The following is a 12,166-nucleotide window of genomic DNA, read 5'->3' on the forward strand; positions in this document are numbered from 1 at the left end:
GGGTTACTCCCTTTATATTCTGCGACAGTGCTTCCAGGTTGTGTAGAGTGATTTTTATTCATTTATTGATGTGAAAGCTTTGTTGATTTTTATTTTGAGTGGCCTAAAAAGTCTGAAACCTGATGTCCGTGTTGGCTTAGTTAGGATTTTAAAGTTGTGTTTTCTAAGCAAGAGCAACATGATATCAGAAGAGCAAACAGATCATGGACAGATGTAACTACACTGAAGTCAGCATTTTATCTTTTTTGGTCCAGTATTTAATTTTTTTATGGCTGTCTTTCTCTTTACGTGTTTAATTTTGTTTTGTCTCTCATGATGTTTTCATTTCTCTTATAGATTTGACTATTATTTCCGGTCAGTCAGCTTGCCGAAGCAGTCAGATTTCCGTCATACTACTCTGAATAAAAATGGTATGGACTATCCTTGCTTTTTCACACACAACAAATTCCAATCCCCTGATTACTTATTCTTCATATTCCGATATATCATCCAACACACACTCACTCGCACATTCTTCCACGATGTGCAAGATGTTTTATATATTTGGTCACAGGTTTGTCCCATTTCATTCTGAGGGAGCTGAAATATTTGAAGGCTGATGCTCTCGTCTGCTCACTTGGCCTTTTAAAGTTTCAATTGTTCTAAGGAAGAACAAGGTGATATTGAAAGAGTAAATAAACATTTGTGTTGACAATGAGGGTTTGTCCTTATCAACTTCTCTCCGTGCCTGACATGCAGGTTAAACAATCACCAGCTGTCTCTCTCTCTCACTCATGTGAGCACAGCCCTATGATGTGGTGTGATAATGGTGACTTTCTTTTCGAAAGGTGGGTCACTTTGGAACAGACAAGCGGGTTTTTCTTGTGATAATCACTGACTGTTTATGTCAGGAAATATCTATTGCTGCACTTTTCAAATCCAAGCTACGTCCGATCGGTGTGAAATCTGGCGACAGACATTTTTCCAAAAATGTTGTCAGTTGGAGCTTCTGAAGTTGGAGTCTGTTGGGTTCATTCAGAACTTCAAGACTGCCATTTATGTTATGCTAGTGTATTCATAGCAAATGGATAAATGGTGGATAAATGGAGTTAAGAGAGAAACACATCATGATGTGATACAATGGAGCAAGCTCAAGAGACCTTATTCCTATGAATTCAGAAAATATAGTTTAAGTTCTGAGATATTCAGCAAGCAGACTGTCAGACAAATGGAGTAACAAAAGTATGCTGTGTACTAGGATAGAGATCTGTTCAAACTTTTCTAATTGGTATTAATTAAGTAAGCAACGTGCAAATTCTTCTTTTCAATTTAAGACTGAGATAGAATAGTCACCCAATTTACATTCATGATGAACGTAGAACAATGATATAATCATGAAGAGGAATTGTGTCCCTTGATGTAGTGTAGTGGGGGTGGTGAAAATAACTGTCATGTTTTTCGTAAATTTTTGACAATCATCATGACGAGAACTAACTTATAGCCACAAACTGGAGTGTGTTAATAGGGGTTAAGAGTGGACATTAGATGGTGTTTCAATCACTGGCCACTTTCCACTGCTCTGCCACATGCTGTGCCTGGCAACCTTCAGTTAACAAAGTCCAAATTTGAACCAGATTTGCAAATCAGTTCCTGAATTCAAAACAAGAAGAGAACATGTCATCTGTCAGGCAAGCTAGTGTGTTGTGGCATTTTGACTACGAGAGGTAAATAAAACGATGTTCATGTGGAACTCTACTTAATATTTGAAACCTGAATGTGCACACTTCAGTTGATTTTCTCCACTGCATAATTAACTTCAACTCTTCCATCCTGCTTTTATTGACATATTAATATCTGCTTGAGAGATTTCCTCCATGCCTGTTGATTGCTTACTAATTGCATATGTTCAATATGCTGTGAGAATGCACCAGTTTTGATTTATCGCCGCAAAAACTGTGCGTTGAGGGACTGTGATTTACTGTGCTCGTTTTTTTTTTCCTTTTTGCTGGCATTGTGAAAACTTAGAACACTGAAGGGCACATCCTTCCATAGATATCCTGCCCTTTCTTCTGTTACACCGTGCAATGAATGGGAAGGAAAGGAGCGGGAAGAATGATTATGAAGTAAATTTGAGTAGGGGAGCTGATAGCCTGGTACCACAACAGCAGAACAGATGGAAGGAATGAGTAGTAGGGTGAGAGAGGAAGGAACAGAGATTTCACCATTAAAAATGGTGAAAGCAATGTATTGACAGCTGGTAGCCTTTATTTTAGTAACGTATTGCAACCATTCAATAGTTTTGCTCTTTTAATATTTAAACATGGACATTACATAATTTCTCTTGCTGAGATTGTCAGCATGGTCATAAAACATCAATTTATTTTTAATGTTATTTGTCTTACTGGATCAAAATATGGTGACACATAAACAATTTGAGCTTCAAAATCTCCCCTTCCCCTACAGCATCCCAATACGAGCCCAACTCATCCCCGCCTCCCTAATCTGTTCTTCCTCTCACCTATCCCCTCCTCCCACCCCAAGCCACACACCATTTCCTTCTGTCTAACCTCATCCCACCCCCTTGACCTATCCGACCTCCCCAGCCTGATCTATCCCTCCCACCTCCCCACCTACACTCACCTTTACTGGCTCCATTCCTGCCTCGAAGCTTCTCTGTCTCCTCCCCACCTAACTTCTCCTCTATCCATCTTCGATCTGCCTCCCCCTCTCTCCCCATTTATTTCAGAACCCTCTCCCCCCTCCCCCTTTTCTGATGGAGGGTCAAGGCCCGAAACATCAGCTTTTGTGCTCCTAAGGTGCTGCATGGCCTCCTGTGTTCATCCAGCTCCACACTTTGTTATCTGTGTTTGAAGGTTATGCTTTTCTTCAGTCATGCTTTTTTATACTTGTGTGGGGTAAAGTTCTTAAAACGGCAACTTCATTTAATTGAAACACATTTTGTCCAATTTTGTATTACTTGGAACAAGTCTTGGAAATACATTTCCAGTCATTACAGACAATTCATAATTCTGACAGAACCGGCCAGCTACTCTGGCAAAGTTGAGAGGTTCACATTGGATTTCAAATTTCAAATCAGGCTCCTTAAAGAGTGCTCCAATTCCCTCCATTGCTGACATGCTCCACCCTGACCCCTGCCCAATCCCAAAGGTATATTCATCTGCTGACATGAAGGAAACTGAATTTGATATAGGGGTGCTTGATGCGATTTGAACTGTGAAGTTCTTTGTGAGAGTTCTTAATTTCTTTTGCACCCTCCACAGTATCAAGTATGATCATCCTTAGGCAGCACATTGGAAGAGACCTTGCATGGCAGGAGCTGTGGAACAAAAAAAAACATAGGTTTCCTTTTTCTTCAGTTTCTCCCTCCTTCTATTTTCCTCCAAGTCAGCAAACATTTTACACCTCTCTGTTTTCCTACCAGTTATGTAAGCTTGCTTTCAAGAGTAATTAGATTCCTAAAAACAATATTGTTCAGAAATGTGAGGTCAGTGATAATGTTAGCAGAGAGTTCAAATGTGATCGAAGCCGGACTGTCCTGTTTCCGGTAGCTTGCTGTGGCCTCGAGCTGTAGACAGAAGTTGCTGCACATAATTCCACATTTACTCTGTTGTGGAAACTTTCCGGCCCGTCTGATGACTGGATTGAAGTAGAAATTGAGAAATAGTGGGTGGTCAGCTGAAGGGATTTAATATTAAATGTTTATTTACTTAAAATGATGGTTTAATATTCTTGAGATCGATACAAAATAACTCCAAGGCTCAAATTTCTGTTTTATTTGAATCTAGCTGGCCATGTTTCTGTGATGTTTTGACTTTAACTTTGTATTTTCTTCGAATGGTTCAAGTAATAAATGAAGTGACCAGCTGCTTTATCATTGGATTGAACATATTGTGTCTCCTCATCAATGGTATTCCCCTCCAACCCTTCAATGCTCATATCTTTGCACTTCTAATTCCGGCCACTTTGATCTTGCCTGCATGCTTGATCTTCTTTATTCTGTCATTGGTGCGTTCAGCTACCCAGTTCTGGGACACTGTTCCAAAACATCTCCTCTTTGTCCTCAAAACCAATCTTTCTGACCAAGCTTTTGGTGACCTGCCCTAGTTTTAGCTTCATGAATCTTGGAGCGATTTTTAAATGATTATGTAAATGTGAAGCATTTTGAAATATTTCTACCGTGTCAGAGATCTATACAAATAAACGTTGTTCCTGCATCACATTTACTTTTTAAATTCGTACTCTCTGTAGGCATCAGGAGATGAGCTTCCATCACATCTCGCTGTCGATACCTCCAACGTTCAAATTCTTAACTCTGAGACCTCAAAAAGACTCGTCGAAAATTTTGTAATCGCTCTCATGAACAAGGAGCGTTTCTACATCCGCATTTCTTTTCGACATACAAACCATATGCCACTGCTGAAAGTGTGTTGTACATCCTCCTGGACAAGTGAGCATAAATCTTATGAGCATCTCCTTTGTTTCAATGTAATGATAGAAAAGTATGTTCTGTCGAGTAATTTTTGTTATTAATCCTTCTGGCAATGAATCGCTGAAACTAGCCATATGGAAACAACTCTCAGTAAACTGAGAATCTCCATCCAACCCTCAGTAAGGGAGACTATTTTTTGTTCATTGAAGACACGAACTTACCTGCACCCCAATCCCTTGGACGTTAAGCTCTGCAAATTTGGGCTTTAACTTTCATCCAGCTTCATCAGAAAAGTCCACATATTTTAAAGTACAATGGAAGATTTTATTCTTCACACAGATGGTTTTATCCTCCATCTTCTGCCTAAAAGGTCCAGATTCAAATTCTATCTCCTATGTCATGTGTCAAAATAAGTGTGAATAACTTGATTAAAAGTAATTAGACTTGACGTCCTTCATAAAGAGAGACTGCAGTGGGACTGATGAGCTTGTTTGTTTACGACAAGGAAAAGCAGTCCTTCAGCTCTCCTGTTTTGTGTCCCCATCGCCTTCCAATATCCCTGATCCCAAATGGTGGCACAAATCATGTTTAAGCTCCCTGCTAGTGATTTGGGACAGAAGTGAATAAAACATACTCACAAAACATAATGCTGAGACAGGTGCCAATGTATTTTTGATTATTTTTTCGCAATAATGAAGCGATCGAGAACCAGTACAATACAACGATTAAAAAGTGTGGTGAATGTATTAGGACAATGTCTAGACCTTGGTATTAAAGATAAACAGTGACGTTGACTTCCTTCAATGCTTTTTATGTAGTTTGGAGCTTCCTACAACTATGTTTGGAATATTTAATTTTCTGCGTGTAGTGAATGGAAAAATGTTATTTTAATTGAAAGAAGCCTATCAATTGTCTGTAATAACAAAGTGTGGAGCTGGATGAACACAGCAGGCTAAGCAGCATCTTAGGAGCACACACGCTGACGTGTCAGGCCTAGACCCAGCTTTTGTGCTCCGAAGATACTGCTTGGCCTGCTGTGTTCATCCAGCTCCACACTTTGTGATCTCAGATTCTCCAGAATCTGCAGTTCCCATTATCTCTGATCAATTGTCTGTAAGTCTGTGTTGGGCACAACAATCAAAGTTTGGAAGCTGAGTTCAGGGTGAGGAACCTTCATTGCAAAACTGAAATGTTGGTCAAATGAATGTCTGCTTCCAACTGAAATATGCAGGAATACCGCAATTCTGTAATAATGGGTGAAATGTTTTTCAAATGACATCAGTGATGGTTTCTCTCGTCACCTCAGTTTTTATACATTAGTTTTTTTGCATGTTGGGTGAGGATTGAACAGTTTATGTACTTCACAAATGGTTTTTTGGGGTAACTGATCAAAACTCAGTTCGGGGACAAAGCGATTCTCACCACTGCTGACCTTCAATTGATGTACCTCTGACATTAGAGGGATATCCCTGGGGAGGAAAAGTTTCCCAAATGTGCTATGTTTATAAAATTTGAGAAAATCAGCAAATAACCAGAGATGATTAGATTTTTCTTCAAAGCAGTAAGCTAATGAGCTGGCTTTCATGAACCCAGTGGGTTGCAGAAATCAATCCAGCTGGACCTTTCAAAAGTGAATTTGGGTTTCTCTTTTTGCCTGTGGCCAAAATATTCTCTTTCTTTGCCCAAGTAAATAAATGTTCCAGCAGAATAATTCCAGCAATAAGCTTCTGAGTTTTTAAAAAAAGATGGCCCATACTTGCCGTAGAATTTGAAACATCACAGCTCACTCATGTGTCTCACGTTATCTCTCAGAGGTGAGATAGTGGACAACGATTCTTCGCAGATTATTACTTTCTTATTTGCTTTTGTGTTCGGCCGGTGGTCATCTTAGATGATGGTATTCTTTTAAAGGTAAAGCGAAAATTTCATAAAACCAAGGAATCTCAGCAAACTGTGGTTTGTTGAAATTTGAGGAGTTTGGTTCTCATTAAACTCTAAGGTAGCTGTGGTTAAGACAATCATCTGTTATATTTACTGTCTCCTCCTTTCACAATGTAGCTGTTTATTACTTTGGCTGCTTAGATCTCTAACTTGTCCATTGTCTTTTGGTGAAAGTCTCCATCTGCAGGGAGATTCTTGGAGATTTTAAAAAGTCAACAACAAAATGGCTTCCATGCCATTCAAAAGTTCAAACCCATTTTACCAATTGGACAGATTTTGTGTTTAAGATTAGTGTTTGAGCCAACCATTTTAATTCGGCTAAAAGATCATCATAATTCAACGGATGTTTATAGTATCCGTTCACCTTACAGGCACCCTACATTTCAAAATTTTCCTTTATCCGTGGTGAAAGGGAGGAACAGTCTGACTACACGCTCCAGTTATTTTGGTGTTCTGTAATTAGATCCAGGGAATTCATCCCTTTTTACGTGAGTGTTCTCATTTACTGAGGTTTTTATTTGAGACTGAGAATTAACTTGAGTTCAAAATGGTTAGGATCGTATAGTATGAGTATAATTTTAAAAAATCTCTTCCTGCCCAAGTTTTCCAAGTGTTGACGATCAGTCCATGACTTCTGAAGGAATGAATTTATGACTGACAGATTTGGTGATGTGACAAAGATGGGCTAAAAAATTAACCTTAGAGGACTTCGGAATACTGCAGAGAAATATAGGTTTAGCAAGTAGTCAACGATCTGACAAATAGAGTTGTATATGGGTAAATTTGAAGTCCATTTTGGCAGAAAGAATAGCAGTTTTGTTTTTATTGAGGGAGATTGCATTGCTCTGAGATAGAGTGGAATCTGGGTATCCTCGTGCATGAATCACAAAATGATCATGCACAGACACATTAAGTAATTTGGAAAGCAATTAAATGTTTTCATATTATCATGAGGGAATTTAAACACAAAATTAGGGATCAATGGTGAGCCCATGCCTTGAATGATTTTCTTTGTATTGGTCAGTATATTTCAATGGTGGAAGTAAATATATTCGAGGCAGTTCAGAGCAGGTTTACCAGAATAATACCGAGACTAAGTGACTTGTCTTACAAGGAAAATTTGCACAGGCAAGGCTTGCATCAGTTGGTGTTTAGGGAAGGAAGAGGCAACGTGATTGAAACAAAAAAAAACCTGAGCATTTGTACAGGGTCGACATGGAGACAATGTTTCCTCTTACGGAAGAGACAAGAATGAAGGGTGAGTGTCTAAAGGGCAGTGGTTGTCAATTTAAAACAGTGATTTTTTTAAAATCTCTCAAAATGTAGGTATTCTTTGGAGTTTTCTTCCAGAAAAGATGGTAAAAGCAGAGCTCTGGAATATTGTAAATGCAAAGATAAACAGATACTTGTTGAGGGAGATAAGGTGAAAGGTCATTAGGAGAGGCAGGAATGCAGATTTGACGTTACGATCAGATGAGACAGAACCACATTGAATGCTTTACTCTTCTCTCTTTGTATGGGAAGTGGCAGGTATGCTGGAAAATGCCAAATTGGAGTTTCAGTGCAAAGTTTTAACAAACTCGGTAATCAAGGCTTCAAATGCCGAAATCCTGACCCTTGAGATGTTTTTCAGCGGCTGGATGCAAATTGCAGATTCAAGCTTGTTCAAAATCACTTAGTTTGTGCTGTATGACCAATTGCAGATATGGAAGCTTTGACACCTCAGAGGCAGAAGAGATTCCAGTAATCGATTCAGTGAGCACAAAGTAAGCTTTAGTCGAATGTGTGACTTAATTAAGTTTCAGCCAAAATACAACAATGTTAAAAAACCTGCTGGCACTTCCTGTAAGATCTGTGGAGGGCCTTCCTCCCACAGCAATGCAGCAAACACTGGACAGCAGCAGTCATACTAATGAAGTTGCTTGATTGTATCAAAAATCTACACAGATTTTGTTAGTTTGAAAAGAAAAGTTGTATCAACAGAAAAGATCCAAAAGTGTTGAGTGAAAAATTGCTCATCCATTCACTATTCAGACCTCCATTGGTCGCCAAACATTTAGATAGCTGAGCTCTGAATTAAGTATACAACATGTCGAAGAATTGATTTTCCTACCTCCTCCCCTCCCCTCAGTCTGCCTGTGGTGTCTTTCAAATCTCCTGTGAAGGTTTTGAAGAAAAACCTACTCCCAGTACATCTGGAGGGTGATCTATTTTATAAAAACAGTTGACCAAAGAATGAAATAGAGGCAGAGCTGCAATCTTTTCTTTGCTGTCATTACGGTTGGTATTGCTGAGCTTATACAAAAGAGATTTGCAGGCCAATGTCCACTGTAGGAGTTGGGAAGCTCCAATATTTGCCAGAGAGACAGACATGTGCAGCTCTCAGCTGGTGACTTAATTCATGCCCAGTGAGTCATTAAACCTGCTACTTTGCCCAATGCTGACAACACAGTATAATGGTGCAGAAGAGAGTTCAGCTCTCCTCATGAACTCCCCTCCACTTTGCCAAGAATGTCATGTCTCAGGCCAAGGCCAGTTGACTTGGGACATTCAGCCCTGTATGTAGAGACAGTATCTGAAGTTCTTCACTGGAAAGTTGGTTGCCCTTCTATATTTGGGCCTGGAGCTCATTGTTTGAGATATTTTTAGACTTTGCAACAAATATAAAATGTTGAAGAAATGGATTTGTTACATCCTTCTGTCTCTCTCTCTCTCCGTCTCTCTTTACTTCCACTCTCCAGTTTCATGGTCTTATCCTGTAAACTATCGTTCAGGGTTTGGGGGAGACCAATCATCATATTCTGTAGTTGCGTCTTGACCCGTTGTTACAAAATTAGCTGTCAATGGCACGAAATGCCGACTCAATATCTTTCAGGTGTGTGGAGATAATTTTCTTGTGGATGTGGATGTTTGCTCAAATTTACTTGATAACACTTTGAGGACCATTTGCAGATCACCTGAAAGTGCAAACTACAAGGTAGGTGGGAAACCATGCACTCTAAAATCTATCATGAAAGAGTAAATTTGAATACAATAAGTGGTTAAGGTTTTGCTTTATTCAGAGTACAAGGAATACAAAGGAAACTGCCGATGAGCTAAGAATTACTGGGTACAAGTATTTGTTTAAAATGACATTCTTCACAACTAATTTCAGCAGCAGGAACAATGCTAACATTCCGAGCTGTGAGGAGCTTGAAAATCCAATTCCTCCAGAGACAGTTGCTGAGATCAGAAAATAAGTATTGATCCAATGTGTGAGGAAATGATGCTTTAATCAGAATACAACTATGTGAAGGGCAACCGCTGGAGGCCGCCATTTTCAGGAACATTATTGAGAGACTTTCTCCTGAAACTTAGCAGCATCTGTGGAGAGAAAGCAGAGTGGGCATTTTGAGTTGAGGTTCCCCTGTTCAGAACTTCGCATCTCTGAAGACGTGTCGCTTGGCTCAACTTGAACTCTGTTTTCAGTCTGTAGATGCTGCAAAACCTGTAGAGTTTCTCCAGCAATGTCTGCTTTTCTTTCAGCTTGTCGGCTTCTGTAGTTTGTTCTTTTACATTAAAGAAACAGTTGGCTGTTGTTCTAATATTTGCTCTGTTCTTAGTGTTGTTAAAAGAAATTTTAGATGGTAGATCGTGGTTCATGCTGCAGGCCTTCTGCTGGATCTGAAACCTGGAGGCCTTGGCCGATTCCAGCGGTGACCAATGAAGAGATTATTGCCGGGTTACTCACCAGTTGACGGTTTGGCTCAGTTTTGACAGCTGCTGGTCCAGTGAAAGAGAAGGCAGATCAGCATCTTTCTCAGCCCAACTGTTAATGCTGATTGTCACTGAGGTTATGTAAGTGGGCGCCATCAGGGAAATGAGGGAGGCAGTCCTTAGATGTCAGGGAGAGCCCAGGTGAAAAAGAGAACTGGCCCATGTCACATAGCTTTGCAATGTGTAGGTGGTAAACTCCCTCCCTGCCATTTTCCTAATCCTCCCACCTCCAATTTAATTGTCAGCGAATTATTGGCCATGCATTAACACACAGTCTTTAATGGAATATTTCTTGTTCAAACATTGGACTGTGCACTGCTGGTAAATATATTGAAAAACTTGACTCTCTAACTCTGTTTGCAGTGTTATTACATGTCCCACCTCCCCGCATCGCCCAAAAAAATCCAGACCATTGTGCTTTGAGAACTTGTGTGAAAGTTGAAATTCCTTCTTCCTTGCAACTCCCCCAGCTTCTCTTCCAGACTCAACTCCTGTCACTTGCAAACCACCTGTTAGAGCTTGGAAGGGAAAAACAAATCTCGATCTATTGTAGTTACATACATCAGAAATGTTGCCTGTTTAACAAATCCAGTTGAATAGGACTTGAAAACTTGAGAGGGCTTGTCATCTGAAGAGTGGTTGAGGGTTTTGGTTCAGTTTAGGATGGAGTTTAGAAGGATGGGAGGGAATTTCATTGGCACTTACAGAATATTGAGAGGCCTGGAAGGATTGTACATGGAACAGAGAAGATGTTTCCACTCAGAGGAGAGATTAGGACATGTGGGCACAGTCGCGGAGTGAAGAGGCCAACCTTTAGAACGAAGGTAAGAAAGAATTTCTTCAGTCAGGGAGTGGTTAATCTGAGGAAAACATTGCAGGAAGCCGACGTCATTAGGACTATTTAAGATAGAGAGAGAGATGGGTTCTTGATTAATAAGGGGATCAAGGGTTTCAGAAGAAGGCTGGCGATTGGGCTTCAGAAACGTCACAGCCAGAATTGAATGGCAAAGCAGACTGAGGAGGTCGAATGAGCTAATTCTGCCCCTAAATCTTATGGTCTTATGGATTTGACACTAAATATTTCAATGGTCCTTTTGTGAGGAAGCCACTTCTGGGTGCAAGTGCTTGTTTAAAATGTCTTTAATTTTTGCCTTATATAGTCAGGAAGGCAAATGCAATGTTGGCATTTATTGTGAAAAGACATGAATCTAAAAACAGGGCTGTACCTCTGAGGCTTTATAAGGCTCTGGTCAGGCCATACTTGGAGTACTGCATGCAGAGTTGTGCCCCATATCTCAGGAAGGATGTACTGTCCCTGGAACGGGTTCAGAGGAGGTTCACGAGAATGGTCCAGGGAATGGAAACCTTAAAATATGAGGAACGGTTGATGACTCTGAGACTGTACTCATTGGAGTTTAGAAGGATGAGGGGTGATCTAATTGAAACTTTCAGAATACTGAATGGCCTGGACTGAATGGTTGTTGGGAAGATGCTTCCATTGGTAGGAGAGACGAGGCCCCGAGGGCACAGCCTTCGAATGAAGACAAGACCTTTTAAATTGGAGATTTGCAGAAACTTCTTCAGCAGATAGTTTTGAATCTGTGAAATTCACTGCCACAGAAGGCTGTGGAGGCCAGAAAATTTAAAACTGAGACAGATAGGTGCCTGATTATCACGGGGATCAAGGGCTATGGGGAGAGAGCAGGAGAATGGGGTTGAGGAACTTATCAGCCATGACTAAATGGCAGAACAGACTCAATGGGCCGAATGGCTAATTTCTGCACCTATGTCTTTCGGTTTTGTGGTCTTAAATAATTGCAGGTCTAAAATCTTTGAGAGCCCAAACTCTGAGAAAGATGAAGAACCAAGTTCACCAAAAGAGACAGCAACAATTTCAAAGTAAGTTTCACCCTTCTGTGCTTCATTCGTAATACATACCATGAAAAGAAATTGCTGTGAATATAGTAGCTCTTGAAAGATTATATCGCCATTCAAGACAATAAAAATCACATTAAAGAAACAGCTTTAATCCCTCCGAGG

At 40.1% G+C, this 12,166-nt stretch overlaps 1 protein-coding gene and 1 long non-coding RNA gene across 2 annotated transcripts in view; both read left to right on the forward strand.

The window, feature by feature from the left end:
- Positions 1–334: 334 nt before the first annotated feature.
- On the forward strand, positions 335–9,751 carry LOC132209801 (uncharacterized). Its single transcript, XR_009445890.1, has 3 exons — positions 335–410; positions 4,249–4,447; positions 8,074–9,751. It is a non-coding gene; the product is annotated as an uncharacterized LOC132209801 (long non-coding RNA).
- A 123-nt stretch (positions 9,752–9,874) lies between these two features.
- The window catches only part of LOC132209800 (ral guanine nucleotide dissociation stimulator-like 1), a 28,117-nt gene continuing 25,825 nt past the window's right edge, over positions 9,875–12,166 (forward strand). The window contains exon 1 of the mRNA XM_059646978.1: positions 9,875–12,025. Coding sequence (XP_059502961.1) covers positions 11,868–12,025 — 158 coding nt within the window. The 5' untranslated portion in view covers positions 9,875–11,867. The remainder of the gene's footprint in view (positions 12,026–12,166) is intronic.

The sequence above is a fragment of the Stegostoma tigrinum genome, chromosome 7 (assembly GCF_030684315.1).
Source record: "Stegostoma tigrinum isolate sSteTig4 chromosome 7, sSteTig4.hap1, whole genome shotgun sequence".
Lineage (NCBI taxonomy): Eukaryota > Metazoa > Chordata > Chondrichthyes > Orectolobiformes > Stegostomatidae > Stegostoma > Stegostoma tigrinum.